This window comes from Marmota marmota, unplaced genomic scaffold, assembly GCF_001458135.2.
Source record: "Marmota marmota marmota unplaced genomic scaffold, marMar, whole genome shotgun sequence".
Lineage (NCBI taxonomy): Eukaryota > Metazoa > Chordata > Mammalia > Rodentia > Sciuridae > Marmota > Marmota marmota.
Window position 1 is genome coordinate 18,462,699 of NW_026000196.1, and position 18,318 is coordinate 18,481,016.

The window sequence follows — 18,318 nt, forward strand, 5'->3', positions numbered from 1 at the left end:
GACTTTGGGTGGGGTGAACAAGTCAGATTGCCACTGGTACTTAATCTCCCAATAGACAATCCTAGGTCCCCCCCAGAAGCTTCATCTAGGAAAGAATCAGATAGGTTTACATCACTTTCAATAATATCTGTGTTCCTATTAAATTGCTTAAGTCCAATAATATTTTAAATGCCTCAGGAGAACTTGCTGAAAAGAATGATTTTATAGATCTCTTGGTAAAGTTAAAAGAAAACACTTTTTTTTTTCATAGTGACCCGTCCTTCCTCCTCTTCTACTGTTTCTAATTTATATCTCAACTTTCCAAATAACCAGCTTATGTTAGGCAAGGCTAACTTACAACATGCAATCGGCCCTCTAAAGCTGCACAAGGCACAGTATTTGCACTGAAAACTTTCTGAGCAAGCTCACTGTTAAAAGGAACGGGAAGACCACGCACACACATAAACACACGCACACACATATAGTAAGTCAGCATGCTGCCTGAGTTACTACAGTGTGGAGGAAGGCAGGGAAGCTGGCCATGCAGGGGCCACTTTGTTTATTGAGAAATAATGTGTCTTGCCTTCAGCAAACCCAATGGCAATGCAGGAGCAATGAACAGCAGCAAGTAAAAATTAGATTGTAGCGTCCTGAGTTCGACAAATAGGCCTACCCAACAAATTTTGCTCATTAATCCTGAGTTGATTTTAATAAATCCACAGAGATCTGACGCCCCCCCCCGTAAAACTACACTTTGTTCTATAAGCAACCATTCTGGAACAAAAAAAGTTTCAATAGTTGTTTTAAAATGCTACAATCCTGTTGGATACGGTGATGCACACCTGTAATCCCTGTGGCTCAGGAGGCTGAGGCAGGAGGATTGCAAGTTCAAAACTAGCCTTGGCAACTTAGTAAGGCCCTAAGCAACTTAGCAAGACCCCGTCTCAAAATCAAAAATGGAGGAAGAAAAAAGGATGTAGCTCAGTGGTCATATACCCCTGGGTTCAATCCTGGTTACAAAAAAAAAAAAAAAAAAAGCTAAAATCCTGAAAAGTTTCTGCCAACTCTCGTTAATACTCAAGATAAAAACAGGGCTCTTCAATCTCTAAATATGCTTCCATGCCAAAAACCTTAGTCTGGAACCTCCAGGGAACCATGGTGGGCAGAGATATCAAGGTACATGTACATTTAGCATTGTCACATGGAGACCTGCGATGGGTTACCAACATGCCTCCTGCTCTGCTGCTGGTCTCCTGATGGAGCCATTCCATCTCCTTCCAGGGATACACCAGCAAACTCATGGGGAGTCCTGCCATGAGATCCCGGGCCAGTGACATGTGGCCCCTCCTAAGTCTTGTGTTAACTGTCTTTTGACATTCTGTATTCTGATGCTTTGATATCTAGGTGTTGCTAACCCTGAAGAGTCTGCCCCTTTCCAGGAGTAGTCAACTCCTAGGGATAGTAAACAACTCACCCAGGAGCATGTCTTTCAAACCAGCAGATCCAGAGTCTACACCTCCGACCACCTCTTCACTGGGATCTCACAGTCCTGGCCATTATTTCCCCACCCTGATGTTTCCAGAGGCAGGTATCAAATGACAAGGGACCTCACTGACATCCAGTGCTTCAGTGAGGTGCTGCGTGATGCAGTGTGTCCCATCCTCTTGGGAACTGTGAGTCACAAGTTACCTTTTTAATCAGCGGCAGTCACCTCTCATCAAATGTCCTTGCCAAACCTATATGATAATAAAAACTATGTTTCTCTTTCATACTCAAGTCCTGTTGGTTTTTTGAAGAATTGTAAAAGAGAAGCTTCCGCCACCATCTAGAGGGCTGATGTCTGGATCATTTCTTTCATGATCTCTTCACTTGGGAACGAGACTAGAAACATAAATGAACTGCACAGAGACTCAGAAATTCAGTGAGAGCTGAGAGCTCAGGACACAGGGCAGAACAGCATGCTTCAGAGACAGATGGAGCACCCATGTGTCTATACCATGAGGACGAGAAGGAACTCCCAAGATGAGTGGTTGAGACAAAGAAAGCCAATGCTTGCCCTGAACTGCCTTCTGAATGAGACAGGCAGACATTGAAATAAGGCATCACACTAGCGTGAACAAAGGCCACCTGAGAGTTTGTCAATCAGGCCTGAAGGTGCTTTCTCCCTGAGTCAGTGCTTCTGTCTGTCATTCTCACATACATCCAAGAATAAAGCTGCCCCTCCTTAGTATTCCTCCTCTCAGGAACCCTGAAGTGTATCCCAGGCATTCTGGAGCCAATCACCTCTCCTCTGGGTCTGCAGCAGTGCAGCCCGAGGACGGCATGGCCCCCAGGAGACAGGGTGAAGGGCAAAGCTGATTCTTGTCCATCTCCTTCTTTCACGGCTCCTGCTATTCCTAGAGATGCTCAGACCCAGGGGCCTTCGGTAAGAATGTAAGGAATGCAGGCTTGGTGGCACTTGCCTGTAATCCTAGTGGCTCCGGAAGCTGAGGCAGGAGGATTGTAAGTTCAAAGCCAGCCTCAGCAAAAGTGAGTCACTAGGCAAATCAGTGAGACCCTGTCTCTAAAATATGAAATAAGGATGGGGAGGTGGCTCAGTAGCCAAGTGCCCCTGAGTTCAAGCCCCAGTAGCGCCCCCCCCCCAAAAAAAAAGCACATGAGGAGCAAGGGAAGGGGAAGTGGGAACCCTGTTGTCTCTGAAGGCACTAGATCCTAACATTCACCAAATCCCCTGCCAAAACCTCCCAGTGCATTTTAAATCCTACTGCAGTTAAAAGTGCACTTGGAGCCTTTGAAGATTAATCTGGAGCTTAAACGGTTCTCTTAAAATGCTCACAAGCCCAAACTGCTTAATGGAAACGCTAATGAGACTGAATTCCGTGACTGAGAATTAACATAATTAACCAATTTATGAGCACAGATTAATTTAGCTGTTATGTACTTAACATTTTCATGTTTATGAAAGGAAAAACATGATTCAGTTCCCCAATCAAAATATGGAGCAAAAACACCAACAGAAACTCAGCTGTTGCCGTTCACTTTTTCTTCCCAGATACACAGTAAACAGCCTGAAAAGACACATGCCCGCGCTGCATGCGCCACAGTAGGCACTTTTCTGCTTCAAAGTGTTCACCAGGCCCGATGGGGTCCTGGTGGCCTCCAGCTGCTGGGCTCCCTTTCTGCACACTCCAGATGCTGCCTGCTCCCATGCAGCCTCAGGGATTGGGTCCCCTGGGCTTGGAATGCTTCTCAGAAGCAGGGCATGCTGTACCAAAAATGCTCTGTGCCCCTGGCACCCCTCCTGCCCCAGGAGAATCTGAATCCTGTTAAGCAGTAGCAGAGGCAAGGAGTAGGCTCACGCCAGCAGCTTGGGAGGGGCATTTACTCCTCTGGAGACACCACAGGAAGGAAGGACGTGTCCCAGGGAACTCACCTTGGAGATCACCTTACAGGTGAGCTGTGCTGTTGCTGGGTTGATGGGGCTACAGGCAAGTCTCATAGCTGCCCACCACCCAAGTCAACCAGAAGCAGACACGTTAGGAGGGAAGGAGCATCACAGGAAGTAAGAAGGAGAACTATATGTAGCACCAGTCCCTTAAAATTTAATTAAAAGAAAAAAGGGCTAACAGTGGGAGAGAAAAGAAATGTTAAACAAGCAGAGAGGCTGAGAAAGACGACTACTACTCTCCCTCGCTACCTATGTTATTTCCATTACCATTCGTTTTTAGGCCAGGAGAAAGAAGCAAGGCCAAGTTATGTTTGGAAGGAATATGAATTCTGCCGAGAAAAGCAATGTACCTGTAGACCAAGAAGGTTCCCTTCTGCTTCTGTTTCCAGCCACTGGGCTCGGTGGCAGCTATCCTCATGAGGTCAGTGCTATGCCCTGGCATCAGAAAATTATGGCTCTGATGGGGAAGCAAAGGGGAAGGCCAGGCTTCAGGTCAAGTCGGCTGTGTTCACATATTCTCTCTGCCTCCCAGCAGCTGTGTGACCATCAACATGGGAATTCACCCCTCTGTTATTTTCCCCAGTATAAAATGGATGTAATAAGATGCAACTCACAGAATCGTTCTGAGGATCAGATTCAGGTTGACTTATGATGTAGCATTTGCATCTAACAGTGGCCAGTGATAGCTGCTACTGTCATCACAATAAAAAAATTAAGGAGACCAGACCAAGAAGATGGACCAAGCATACAGCCTATCTCTCCTCTGGGCCCAAATTCCTAGAAAGAATGTTTGAAAGTAAAGAAAAAGAAAAATCAGCAAGAGAGATATTCTAAGGAATTGTGGAAAGACAGCAAGTCAATGAGATCAGCTGAGAGACGGAGGCAGCACCTTGGTGGGAAGAGTCTTCTGTTATGGGTGAGCAATTCCAGAAGAGCTTGAAACCCCAAAGACTGATGTGCAAGGACAGGTAGGCATCAGTGTGAGAGCTGGTGGTGGCAGGTCAGCTGTCTACTCTTGCAGGTTGAGCAGTGAGCCTCAGTGGGATTTATCCAGAGGTGCATATGGCAAGACAGGGTGGTAGACCAGAGAACCAGGACAGTGTGCCAGGGTTGGGAATTTACCCACCACCCCACCAGAAGGGCAGGTCCAGCAATAGTCCCTTGTCCTCTCACATCACAGGAAGACCCCTGCCATCAGGCTAAACAACACTCACAGCCAAATTGGGATCTGTGAGCAGAAATAAGAGTAGACAACCAAGAATTTGCAAGTATTTGAGAAAAAAACAATATCAAGAATTAAAATATACACACACACATATATGTATATTTATACACACACACATATATTCAAGAGACAGAGTAGAACAAGTGGGAAAATAAATACCTTCCAAAATAAGGATCATTAATATGCACAACATGACATAGAATAATACAATAGCTGTTAAAAATCAACAGAGGACTTCTATTTCCAGGGAGACAGCAGACCCCCCTCAGGTATGGGTGCAGGATGAAAGGGCAGCCTGGATGCACACCTTCACCTGACAAAAACCAAGTGGTGTCCCTTTTACGTTTGCCGTAGAAGCTAAAACAGAAGGTTTAAATGAGACCTAGAGTATCATAATACAAATGTACAGGTTTAAAATGAAAATCAGCCATCATCCCAACGAGGAATGTCTCAGAGGCATGGAAAAAAGACCATCAATTAATGCCAACACTGGGGAAATAAAAATGTTGGGAAAGTCTGACAGATTTTATTTATTTATTTATTTTTGTGATACTGGGGATTAAAGCCAGGGGTACTTCACCACCAAGCTACATCCCCAGCCCTTTTTATTTTGTTATAAGACAGGGTCTAAACTAACCCAGGCTGGCCTAAAGCTTTCCATCCTCCTGCCTCAGCCTCCAAAGTTACTGGATCTAGGCTTGTGCTACCATGCCTAGATAAGTTGACAGATCTTAAAGCAAAAATGCTTTAAGTCAGGAGAAAAAAATGCCTTAATGAGTTCTTACAAATATGCTTGACAGAGTGAAAAAACAGAAAACCTCAAAAAAAAAAAAAAAAAAAATGGAAAATGGAACGTATCAGAAAAGAAATAGAAGATATAAAGAAAAACCAAATAGAACTATTAGAACTGAAAATACAATTATCAAAATAACTAGTTCAGCTGATTCAGGGGACACACTGAAGGAAAGGTGAACTGAAGAACAGAACAGAAATCAGCAAATCTGAACAACAGAAAGAAAAGATTCTGCTTTTTAAAAATGAACAGGACCTCAAGTATTGTGGGACTATAATGAAGACCTAAAATTCATGTCACTGGAGTCCCAAAAGGAGATGAAGAAGAGGGAAGAGGGGAGGGCTGGAAAAAATAAAGAAATAACAGCTAAAGACTGTTCAGATTGGTAAGAGACATAAACCTATGGATTCAGGAGGCTTTTCTTCTTCTCTTGAGTTTTCTACATTATGTTTGATGCTTAAAGCAAAAATTTTAATACTGTCTGATGTGGTTCTAGAGTGTATATTTAAGAAAATTATATGTATTATAAATGGGGGAGGATAATGAGCTGTAAAAAAAGATAAGGTTTCTACACCTCACCTGACTTGGTGAAATGACAACAAGCACTCTGTATTAAGTTACATGCATATCACATACCTAGAGAAGCCACTAAAAAGACCACACAGAAAGATAGTGCCAAAAAAAGGAAACTATTTCCAACAATAAGATAAGCCAACTGGAATTCTAAAATGCATTCATATAATCTCAGGAATGCAGAGAAAGCAAAAAACAGAAGCGAAAAATACAGAAAACAAAAGATAAAATGTCAGACTTAAGCCCTAACACACCAATAATGATAGTAAACATAAATGGCCTAAATATAGTGCAATTAAAAGACATAGATTGAAAAAAAGATGTAGATGGGCAGTGTGGATTTTTAAATATATGCTCAACTGTATGGTATCTACAGGAAACTCAAGTTGAATGTAATAATTTAGGCAGGTTGAAAGTAAAAGAATGGCAACTACTAATCAAAGAAAAGTAGGAGTAACTAAATTAATATCAGATAAAGTGAACTCCAAAGCAAAGGAAATTAGCAAAGAGAGAGACCCCTTATCAGCAACACTAGATACCAAAGACCATGAAACAATGTTTCAAAATTCTTAGCGAAGATTATTTTGAATTTAAAATTTAAATCCAGTCAACTTTGTAGGAAGAAAGTAAAGACAATTTTAGACTTCAAAGACTCAAAAACTTTTACTATTTATAAAACTATCCATCTGTATAGCAAGCACTCAAACATATCTCTTAAAGAATTAATGATTTACCAGATCAGAAAAATCTAGTAAAATTTTTTAAATCACATAAAAGAAAGAGCTTAGAAACAATGGTGACCAGAGAAACTGGTCATTGTTACAGTTCAGCTCATATAATTGTTGATATATAATGTAAAACTATTAAAAATAATACGGAGCTAAAATCTTGGATGAGTTGTGAGCAAATATGAATGTGAAACAATGAATACACCATTATGTATAATTATAATGCATCAATAAAAATATGGGGGGAAAGGTCCTGAATGAGGTGAGGGGAGAGAGGAGATGATGGCAAAGGTAAGTGTAGCTGTGATGTGGTTCTTGCTTTGCTCAGGAGAAGGTGATAAGTACTGATTAATGTTAATCATAGAGAAATAGAAACTCTGTTTCAAGGTCATAGAAAAGCAGAATTCAAATGTAAAAATTTCAACCCATTTAAAGGAAGGAAAGTAAAGAAGAAAAAAGGAAACTATTTCCAACAAAAGGATGGTAAGGTTATACGTGTTTATAAGACATACATGAAATAAAAATATAAAAACAAAAGGTAATAACAGATATAAATCCTAATATGTATGAAATCAGCATATGTAAGAATATATCAAATTCTCCCATTAAAGAGAATCTTCATTTGTACTTAAAAATCAATCAATCCATCCAGACACATGCTGCTTTAAAAATAAGGGTAAAAATAAGAGGATGAAATATATTACTACCAGCCAACGTATAATCGAAGTTAAAAAAAAAAAGACACAGAAAGGATTTTTATATTGATTTATAGGTTTGTTACACCAAGAGGCATCTTTAATGCACCTTGTAACATACGTATGAAATGTACACAGGAAAAATTAAAAGATATTGACAAGTCAGTAATTATTATGGAGACCAATATACCTTCTAAGAAATTGATAGGATAGACAAAAAAATAAGAAAGACTCCAGAAATTGTGAATAAGCTTGATTAAAAACTGGTGACAAATGCTGATGCCTGGAAGAACCAGGCAGGCAGGGAAATGGACTAGGAATCCAGGCTCATTAACAGAGTGGACGGCAAACTGTCCTTTAAGTAGGAGCAGCTGCCATGCAGATTCAGCTAACCATTGCCATGTAGGAGTAAGGGCTGAGCATGGCCAAAGCTTTTGATTTTTTTAAGAGAAGGCCCAAATCCATGTTTTTTACATAAAATCTCTTGATTTATGAATGTTTGTTCAACTTAAAAAAAAAATACCATGAGGGTCAAACAAAGCACATCTGTAGGCCGAAGGCAGCCCGTGGATGACCAGCTGCAACCTCTAATCTAATATAAATATAGATCTTTGTACTCAAAAAGCATAGATTAAAAATGCTCTTTAAACAGCCATTGCAATATGTATAAAAACCAAACATGTGTTAGGCCACAAAGAAATTCTCAATAAATACCAAAAGGCAGAAACTACATAGAACAGTCTCTGATCTCAATGCAATAAAGTTACAAATTAGCAACAAAAGGAATACCAAAAAATTTTATCCAGTTGGGAAATTTCATAAATCACTTTGAAACAATTCCTGGTTTAAAGGGAACAATCAAAGCTGAAATTAAGAAGTTTTCAGAAATGAATAGCAAAAAGAGCATGATACAGTTGAACCAGTGATATGTGTCAGAGGAAACATGTGTGTAACATTTATTTATTTACTCAGATACATAAAAGCCTAAAAAGAATAAGCATTCCATTTAAGGAGCCAGGAAGAAAAATAAAATAAAATTTTAAAAATTGAAGGAATTGATAAACAAGGAAAAATAGAAATTCATGAAACAGAAAGCAACAAAAAGCAGTTAAAAAACAAACTAGTTCTCTGAAAAAAACATTTTTAGGAAGCCACAAGTTTTCATTGATCAAAGGGAAAAGGAGCAAGATCATAAATAAGATCAGGAACAACTATAACTACAAATATGGAGGGTATATTTTTAAATTATATGAATATGATCTTAAGTTTATGTGTATATTTAGAAACTAGAGAAATTGTTGATTTTTTTTAAGGAAAATTTCATTATCGAAATTTCCCTTAGAATAAAAACCCAATAGACCTAGTTCTTTAATTAGTCAGTATATCCAGGAAGGTTGATTAAACAGTTCTACCAACATTTAAAAAAACAAAAAACAAAAATACTAGTCAATGTCTATGATATGTGAACTGTTTCAGAGCACATTAGAAGACAGAAAGTTTCCTAATTCATTCCACAAGACCAATGTAACTCTGACACCCAAACTTGAGACATGTCAAGAAACAGAAACCACAGTTCAATTTATAAATAAAATGAAAAACCACATATAAAATATTACCAATTGAATACAGCAGTGTATTAAAAGAAAATATTCATAATCATTATTCCAAGAACTTATTCCAAGAACAAAAGAAATTCCAGCTTTAGGAAATCTATTAATGTGATTTACTACAATAAACAGATTAAATACTAAAGGCAAAAACCAATATAATTATCTCAAAGACTTAAAAAAGAGCAGATAATAAAACTCAACATCCATTCTTTATTGAACTGCTTAGAAATCTAGGAATATAGTAAAATTTCTTAATTTGGTAAAGGCCTTCCTACATATAAGAAATCTACAGAAGATATCTACAAATTCTATAAAACTAGAAGCATTCCTATATGCATCAAATAAATCAACAGAACCTAGAACTATCATTATTCAGTATTCATCATGAGTCCTTATATATTGAAATAGGCATGAAAAAGATATGAAAGTTACTAATACTAAAGAGGTAAATCATCATTTTATTTACAGATAGTTATTATTTATGACAATCTAGAAAAGAGACTTAAATGTAAAACAGTGGCACCAAGAGTGTTCAGTCAGGTGGCCAGAAACAAAAATCAACACACAAAAATCAAGAACTTTCCTAAATTTATTTCAATATTGACCCATTAAAATATAATCTTAAAACCAATCAACCTAGATATAACCTAATAAGAAGTGTGTAAGATCAATGGAGAAAGTAAGAAAACTTTTTTAAATGGTGTAAAAGAAGACCTGAATAAATAAAAACATACCATGTTCCTGGGTGGGAAGACTCAATATTGTAAGGATGTCAATTCTCCCCCAATTAATCTATAATTTCCATGCAATCCCAATCAAAATCCCAACAGGATTATTTATGGAACTTGACAAGCAGATTCTCAAGCTCATCTGAAAGAGAAAATGTGCAAGAATAGCCAAGAAAATTTTGAAAAAGAACCATGAGAAAATTGTCCTATCAATTATCAAAAATCAAGAAAAAAATTCTTCTAAACTATAACAAATGGGTGGTATTATCAGGGCTTAAAAAGAAACAGTCTAATAAACATAAAGGAGGATCCAGCATCCATGGGGAAATTGGGATGGAATAAGGGAAGCCCATGGAGATCACTGAATATGAATTTGGGGGGGAAATTAGGTTAGATCTCTCCTTCATAGATATATATTCTATTGGATTAGGAAGCTAAAAAACAAAAACATAAAAACTTTAAGATAAACTCTTGTTCTAAAACTAAGGTTTTAGAGGAAGTAAGGGAGAATCAATTTTTCATCCTGAGCTTTTCTAAGCCAAATCCTAAACCCCAGAATCAGAAAAGAAGGTGAACAAATTTGACATCATAAATTTTCTTTTTTTAAAAAATTGAAGTATTATGTATAGAAAAGGTGCACAAATCATCCATGTGCAACACAACTTAATAAAAAGTTGAAATTTCTCTAAAATTAAATACATTAAGGACTTCCAGTTACACAACACAGAGTATCCCACTCTCCTCTCTGAAAACAAAGACTATAACATATGCCCCCAGAGATCCCTGAGAACACACACTTTCTCCCCATCAGAGGTGATTAACCCAATGGCAGTATGACTGGTGATGCTAGGGATGCTGGTGGTTCATAAGATATAATTTGGTCAGTTCCACTGCTTCCCTTAATTATCTTTATGTGATAAAACTTAAAAGAAATGTGATTTTTATGAAGAAAGTTTTAAAAAAATTCCACTTGTATGAATATGTACTCACTATTTTAGGAGGTTATCTGTGGTGATTTTAAACTATACCCATAAATTCTCTGACACTTTTCCATCCAAAAAGAGCAGCCAAGTTTCTTTCCCTTTGGGGGTATGTTAGACTCAATGATACATTTCTAATGAACAGTAGAGCTGAAGAGACAGTGAGCAACTTTTGAGACTAGGTCACAAAAGACATTGTTGTTTCCTCCTTATTTTCTATCCTGAATCACCTGAAACAAGGGGAAGCTAGCTTCAATATCATGGTGATCCTGAAACAATGCCATAAAGAGGTCACATGGTGAGGAATCAATGCATCCCCTCAACAGGAAGGAATTGAAGCACCTAGCTAACAGCTACCTAAGTGGCACATCTTGGGAGTGGATCCTCCAGCACTAGTCCAGCCTTCAGATTACAGTCACAGCCAAAAGCTTCATTATAACTGTGTGAGCAACCCTGAGGCAGAAACATTCAGCTAGACCACTCTGTGTTAGATAACCCATGTTTGTTGTTTTAAGGAGCTATATTTTGGAATGATTGTCATGCAGCAATGGATAACTAACACACAAATCTGTTTGGTAAAGAAATATAAACCACTAGTTTTAGTTTCAACAAGGGCAGAGTAGTTCATACCATAGTGACTCTTCAAAACATAATAATTATTAGCTCTGGAAAAAATATTTATTTAAAAAAAATCATAAGGACACTGGAGAGCAATCAGATGAAGGCAAGGATTCAATAGCTGAAAGAAGGAAATATACTTGGTTATGATCTATGTTTAGATGACTTTTCCCCTGCAGGAACTTCCATTTCTCTTGGTATAGAGAGGCTATAACTCAACCAGGAAAGTGTAATCTTATTCACCTGAGATGTCAGGGAATGGTTTTAGGAACTGTCAAAGAAGGTAGAGGAGAAATCGCAAAAAAGGAGAGAGCTATAGAGAAAGACACATAGATTCCCCTCAACCACCTGGCTGACCCTGAACTAGACATGTTTGAGCAACACTCTAAAAAAGTCCAGGACAGAAACAACAGCTAAAAGGCTAAATGATCTGGGCAGATATGTCAGCTGCTATCTACTGCAGTGGAATCAATTTAGAGACTGAATTTTGTTAAGTTAGAGATTTGATAAATATTTCAGGTTTTCCATTGAAATACCAAAAGGGTCATGGCAGAGGAATAAAGACTACATGCCTGAGCTAAGGGATTCTCCCCAAGGTAAGGGCAAATCAGAAAGAGACCAACCATTAAAAAAAAAAGAATAACCAAGAATTTTAAATTTCAAATTTAAATGACTGCTAGAACAAAATTACACAGTATTCAGGAAAAGACAACAGAATCAGAAATCTCTACAATGTGGCATAAAAATGTCCAGTAGACAATAAAAAGTTACTACTTATGTGCAAAGTACTTATGTGAATATGAGACCCATTCAGAGTAAAATCAATCATTAGAAACATACAACTGACCTAGATACTGGAATTAGTACATAAGACTTAACAATAACTCTTACAAACATGTTAAAGAGTTTAAAACAAAAGATAGATATAATGAATGCAGAGATGGGGAATCTCTGGAGAGATTTGGAAATGGTTAGAAAAAAAAAAAGAGCCAAATGGAATTAATGGAGAGAAAAACCATAAGAGAAAAGCACAGTATCTGAAAAAAAAAAATCATCATATGGAATTAAGAACATATTGGATACAACAAAAGAAAGAATTAGTGAACCTGAAGATAGTGCAATAGAAATCACCTCATTAATAGCATATAAAGAAAAATGGATTTCCAAAAATGAGCAGAGCCTCAATAACCTGTGAGGTATATCAAGCAGTCAAACACTGTATCTGATGTCCTAAGACAGGTGAGATAAAATGAATTAAGAAATATTTGAAGAAAATTGACAAAATGTTTTCTAAATTTGATTTGGAACAAATAAATAAAAAACAACCCACTAAGAAACACAGCAAAACCCCAAGCTGGGATAAGGTGAAGAAAGTTATTTAAAACGACATTATAGTCACAGGCAGAGCATGGATAGAAATTCTATAAAAGCAGCCAGAGGAACAAAATATATTACATAAAGGGAAACAGTGATAAGGATTACAACTGACTCATCAGTGGATATCAGGAGACCAGGGAATAACATGGTTACAGCGTGGAAAGAAAAGCACTCCGTGTTCAGCAAAATGAAGACGCAGACACTTTCAGATAAAATCTGAGAGAATTTCTCACCAGCTGGAGGGACAAACTTCAAAATATGTTAAAAGAAATTCTTCAGAATGAAGAAAAATGGGAACAAGATGAAAATCTGAAACTAGAGAAAGCAAGGAAGAGAATGGTATATGGGTAGGAAACTATATTTCTTTTCAGTCAACTGAGTGTTTAAAGGAAGAAGAACAGCGATGCACTGTGGGTGTCTAACATGGGGAATGAAAAACATGAGAGTAACAGCACAGAGGATGAGAGTGTGTGTGAACTGGAACAATGTGCTTTGGAGAAACACATTATACATTATATAAGTAGTGTACCATTAATTCCAGATAGTCTGGGATAAATTAGGATGCACATAATCTCCTGAGCAAGCAGCTGGAAAAAAATAAATAAGGATCTAAAGATATCTCAGAAAGATTCCTTGCTATGTGCAAACACACTAAAGGCAGGAGGCTTTCCCATGATGGGTGCTCAATGGTTTCTGCCCAGGGGTGACTTTAAGGGAGTGACAGGAAGATAGGGTGGTTGCCTCTGCGGAGGCTGAAGCTGTGTACAGAAACTTTGGAGCCTGGTAGTCACAGGTTCCTTGGATCAAGGGCAGCCTCAATTCCACATGTCTTCACATGGTCCAGCCACACTTCCTGTCCCCTGTCTCTGTATAGTACCCTCCCTCTCAGCTCCATGTGGCAGACCCCACTGTTTCCTTAGTCTTCCGTCCATTTGCAGCCAAATTCTTCCACAGTGCTCAAGCCACGCCCCAGGCCTTCACTGAGGGCTTGCCCTGCAGCCCCTAGGGCCCCATGTCTGCCCTTCTCATTTCAACGGTTGGCCCTGTACTGGTTTCCATGTTGGTACTGTGCATCCTAAAGACACGCTAAGCTCCTGGAGGTCCCAAATGGTGTCTGTCATTTCCATCTTCTCTCCTTCAGTGGCAAAGCCATAATTATACACGTGTCATGTACTTTAAGGTATTCCATCTATTCATTTAAAAATATTCCTGTTCTTAAGCCCTGCAAGTGGAGGCACTCTTTCTTTAGAATCCGCAAAATTTATGTTTACAATTTTGCAGTGAGTGTCGAGCTAGGAAATAATAACAAGCTATATTAACTGTGCATCTTCTGTGGAAGATGCTGTATGTACACTCTTCCCCATGACTCCTCCTTACAATCTTACCTACCTGCGTGACCCCAGAGTCCTCTAAGTCAGCATTCTCAAATTGCCATTTGTAGACCTATCCTGTGATTATCTTGTTATAATGCACATTCTGGCTGACAGATCTGGTATGGAGCAAAGATTCTGTATTTCTAACAGAGCCCAGATGATGTCCAGGCTGCCAGTCTAGGGACTTTGAAGGGCAAGGCTCAAAAAACTCCAAAGGTGGGGTTGAAGCAAAACAAATCACTTCCATTCTCTCTGTGAGAATTTCAGCAGGAGGGAGAGAGGAGTTCAGGGGCTCCCTGCAGACTGAGCCCTGAGGCAGTGCTGGTGCACTTGACAGCTGATTTCACCCTCACAACAAACCTGGAGAGGCAGCTGCATCACCACAATCCCTCCACCCAGTGAAGAAACAGGCTCAAAGACGTTATATAAGCTGTCGAAGGACACACAGCCATTAAATAGTGGGAATGGGCTTGCTGCCCAGGTCAGCATGATTCTACAACCCAGGGGAGACTTCCCAGTGGTGTTTAGTCATCATCAAAGGCTCCAGAGAGAACTACACATCTCAGTATAAAATAACTATCATAAAATTGGGAGGCCGGTTGATAAGTCTCTTCATTTATTCGTCAGAATACATCCTTTGGGGGTTAATTCCGTCATGAAATGATAATCCCAGAGAGGCAGAGAATCTTTATTAAGTAAAAGCTGGGGATCATTTTTTGGAAACTCAAGGACTGGGTCATCTAGGAAACCCCTGGCCCAACTTCCCTACCTTGTGCTGCTCATATGTGGAACTGAGGAGGCACAGTGGCAGCCATCGAAATGAGCAAGTGCACCTTCCAATAGAGGTGGACAGGCCTCCCAGGTGAGACTAGCCGTCTCAAGCCTGCCTGGCACCCCTGTCCTCTGCCTCTACCTGCTCAGTGATAGGTACTTAATGGGCACTTCAGGACACTTGGCAACTGAATTGCCACACTGTTGACTCCAGTGGTGCACAGAAGGACATGTTAGCCTTTGCTCCAAGGCCCCATCCTAGCAAAGGGCACTTGACTTACCATGTGAGAAGCCAAAAAACAAAGGCAGATGCACCTGGGGTCAGGTAGAGGAAAAGTAGACCCCAGGGAACAAGATGGGGCTGGGGGGGGTGGGGTTCTCTTCACCAAGATCAGTGGGCATGAAACGGTTTATGCCACAGGTGGACTGAGCCAATGGAAAGCCAGGGACAGGCTGGGAAGGGAAGGAATCGTGTAATCCTAGGTATGAACAAGAAGACTGGACATGTCCAGGGGAAACTATGACAAATGCCTTTTGGCTATGTCAAGGGACAGGAGCAGGTGCTGGAGGGGGAAGCATGGGGTCATGGGTGCTGGGAGCAGTTTCCTAGACTCTGACCTGGGGGAGGCATCCCAGAAGAGACAACCTGTGAGCAAATGCTTCATAGAAGTGGCCAGGATGCTTGAATGGGAGTGAGGAACAGGGAAAGACTAAGTCTATCTGGGAAGTGAAGGGAGCCACCAAAGGCCTGGGAGCACCCAATGCAGGCTTTCAGAAGGGGTGGTCTGATGGCGGAAGGTGAGCCAGCGGCCAGGCTAGTGGGACCATAGTAGAGAAAGAGGGCAGCCTTCTGGTGGAACCTGGGATGGCTTTTCAGTAAAACAGTGAGCCATTTCTCTATCTCAAGGCCCCAACCACTCTGCGGGCTGTCTGGGCCATGGCGCAGCTGGTACTGCTGCTTCAACCCCAGGGTCCTGACATGCCCAGGGCCAAAGGAGCGAAGCTGCCAAGCCTGCAGACAGGGAGCTCTCCAGGGGGACCCCTCTGCCCTGGGGCTGCGCGCTCCCAGCCTTACCTCCTATTTTTGCGTTGTACGCTATGCCCACGATGCAGTAAGAGTTGTTGGCTGAAGCAGCAACTTCCCCTGCGCAACGGGTGCCATGTCTGAAGCAAAGGAAAAAAACAAAGTGAGGCCCCAGCCCAGCCACTGTTAATGAATTCCACACACTGCTCAGTTCTCCTGCAACAGGCCAGTTGTCCTGGTGCCAAGGGATGCTAGTGAAGCCCATTTTCTGCATCCCCTGTCCACCACACCACACCAGGGGGGGAGGTCCCTGCAGGAAGCAGCCAGCAGACTTTGCCCGGCCCTTCCTGCTACCACACATGGCAAACATTTGCTCACAGGTTGTCTCTTCTGGGATGCCTCCCCCAGGTCAGAGTCTAGGAAACCTGCTCCCAGCACCCATGACCCCATGCTTCCCCCTCCCAGCACCTGTCATTGGCTCACTGCCATTGCCATTCACTGGGGTGGCCCCACCTACCCACCCACCCACCCACCCCCGGTCTCAGCTCTGTGTTTCCTGTGACTAACACCAAGGCACTTGGCACACACAGGTCCAGTGTTAACACCTGCCTGACTGGGGGGATGAAAGGAAGCACGAACAGGTACTTGTTTGTCCCCTGTCACCTACAACACTATGCTCATCCTGGACAGCCCTCCCACCATTTCTGTGGCCATTTAGCAGGGACTGAGGAAGAATACTCCAAATTGAACACTCAATAGCAGCAGGAGGACAATGAAGAAATTACCAGAAAAACAAATTGCTTTACTTTGTAATGACCCCATTCTCCATTGTGCCACATTGGGTCAGTTCCCCCAGCAGAGGCCAAAATATGGGTGACTCTAAACAACACATCTTTGAGAAGAGTACACAGGGGATGAGAATCATTGATTCAAATTTAAAACCGCCTTTAAAAATGGCCCTGGGTCTGCGTGCCAGCCTTTGCAAGGGACTCATCTGTCCTTCTCTGGAACTCTCACTGCCCCATGGCCACGGCCACTTAAGGGGTCACATAGCTCAATGGCTTAAGCTGGGATTCAATCCCGCCCTTCAAGGGTCACTGCATGGGATATGGATCATGCCTTCCTGTTCCCCGATGTGTGACCAGGAAACAGGCCCGTTTGCCCCAGGCGTCCTCACCGCTGGGCCGGAAGGGCACCTTGGGACGTGAGTCAGGGGAAGCAGCCCTCGTGGCTGGGCCTCTGAAGCCTGTAGTGCAAAACAGAGCAGTCCAGCCAAATCTCCCTGCACAGTACTGTGTGGTCATCAGGGTTTTTGTTCTTTTGTTTTAAAATGGGGTCTTACTATGTTTTCCAGGCGGGTCTTAAACTCCAGGACTCAAGAGGTCCTACCAACTCTGCTTGTTGAATAGTGGGGTCTACAGAATAGTACCACTGTGCCAGGTGTGGGCACTGGGGTTTGAACCTTGAAATCAATCAACTGCAAGCTCACATACCTTTGCTATAGTGTAGATTCTGAAAGTCCCCCAAAGGCCCATGTATAAAGGCTTGGTCTCCAGCGTGGTGCTTGGGAAGTACTGTGAAGCAGGGGCCTTGTGAAAGAAGCCTAGGTAATTGGGGGCACATCTCTGCAGAGGATTGTGGGACCCTAGTCCCTCCTTCTTTCCCCTTTTGCTTCCTGGTTCATGAGGTGAATGGTTCTGCTCCTACCATGATGTGCTGCCTCAACACAGGCTCAAAGCAATGGAGCCATGATCTTTGTTGGGTGCAGAGCAGGCTGAACTGTGTTGTCTGCAGGGCAGGCTGAACAGATGTTGGCTGCAAGATAGCCCATGCACTCAAACCCCCTCTATCTGGTCCTTTATCACCTGTTTGTGTCAAGTCCCGCTTAAGGCTGAGCACTCAACCCCCCTTGGGCCAACAAGGCAGCTTGCAGACCCAGAGGCCCCATTAGATTTGGGCTATAAAAACTCCCTCCTGCCAGGCCCCCCTCTCTCTCCCTCTCTCTCTTGCTCTTTCTCTCTTGCTCTCTCTCTCTTGCTCTTTATCTTTCTTACGCGCGCTCTCTGTCTCTCTCTTGCTCTTGCTCTCTCCCTGTTCATCTCTTCTCTTTTCTCTCTCTCTCTTTCCTTCTTTCCTTTCTCTTTGTTGCACTGCTGCAATAAAGATCTTTTGGTTGCTCCGAGTGTTGTGGTCACTTTCCTTTCATTGGTTCCGAAACCCGGGAGAGGGTTAAAACCCACTTTTGGGTCCCTCTTCCTTCGGAAGTGCCACTCACCGGATGGCCTGAACCCAGGAGTCTATTCTGCCCTAGGAAGGAGTCCCTGAGGGCCACCATAGCCTTAAAGGCTGTGGTGGGGTGTTTTCCTCCCCGCAGGTGGGCAAAGAGGTTTGCCGGA

General features: G+C 41.5%; 1 protein-coding gene across 4 annotated transcripts in view; it reads right to left on the reverse strand.

Moving 5' to 3' along the window:
• The window catches only part of Pcsk6 (proprotein convertase subtilisin/kexin type 6), a 152,603-nt gene that overhangs the window by 103,893 nt on the left and 30,392 nt on the right, over window positions 1-18,318 (reverse strand). For all 4 annotated transcript variants that reach the window (XM_048790370.1, XM_048790369.1, XM_015493134.2 and 1 more), the window contains one exon: window positions 15,974-16,062. In XM_048790370.1, coding sequence (XP_048646327.1) covers window positions 15,974-16,062 — 89 coding nt within the window. The remainder of the gene's footprint in view (window positions 1-15,973; window positions 16,063-18,318) is intronic.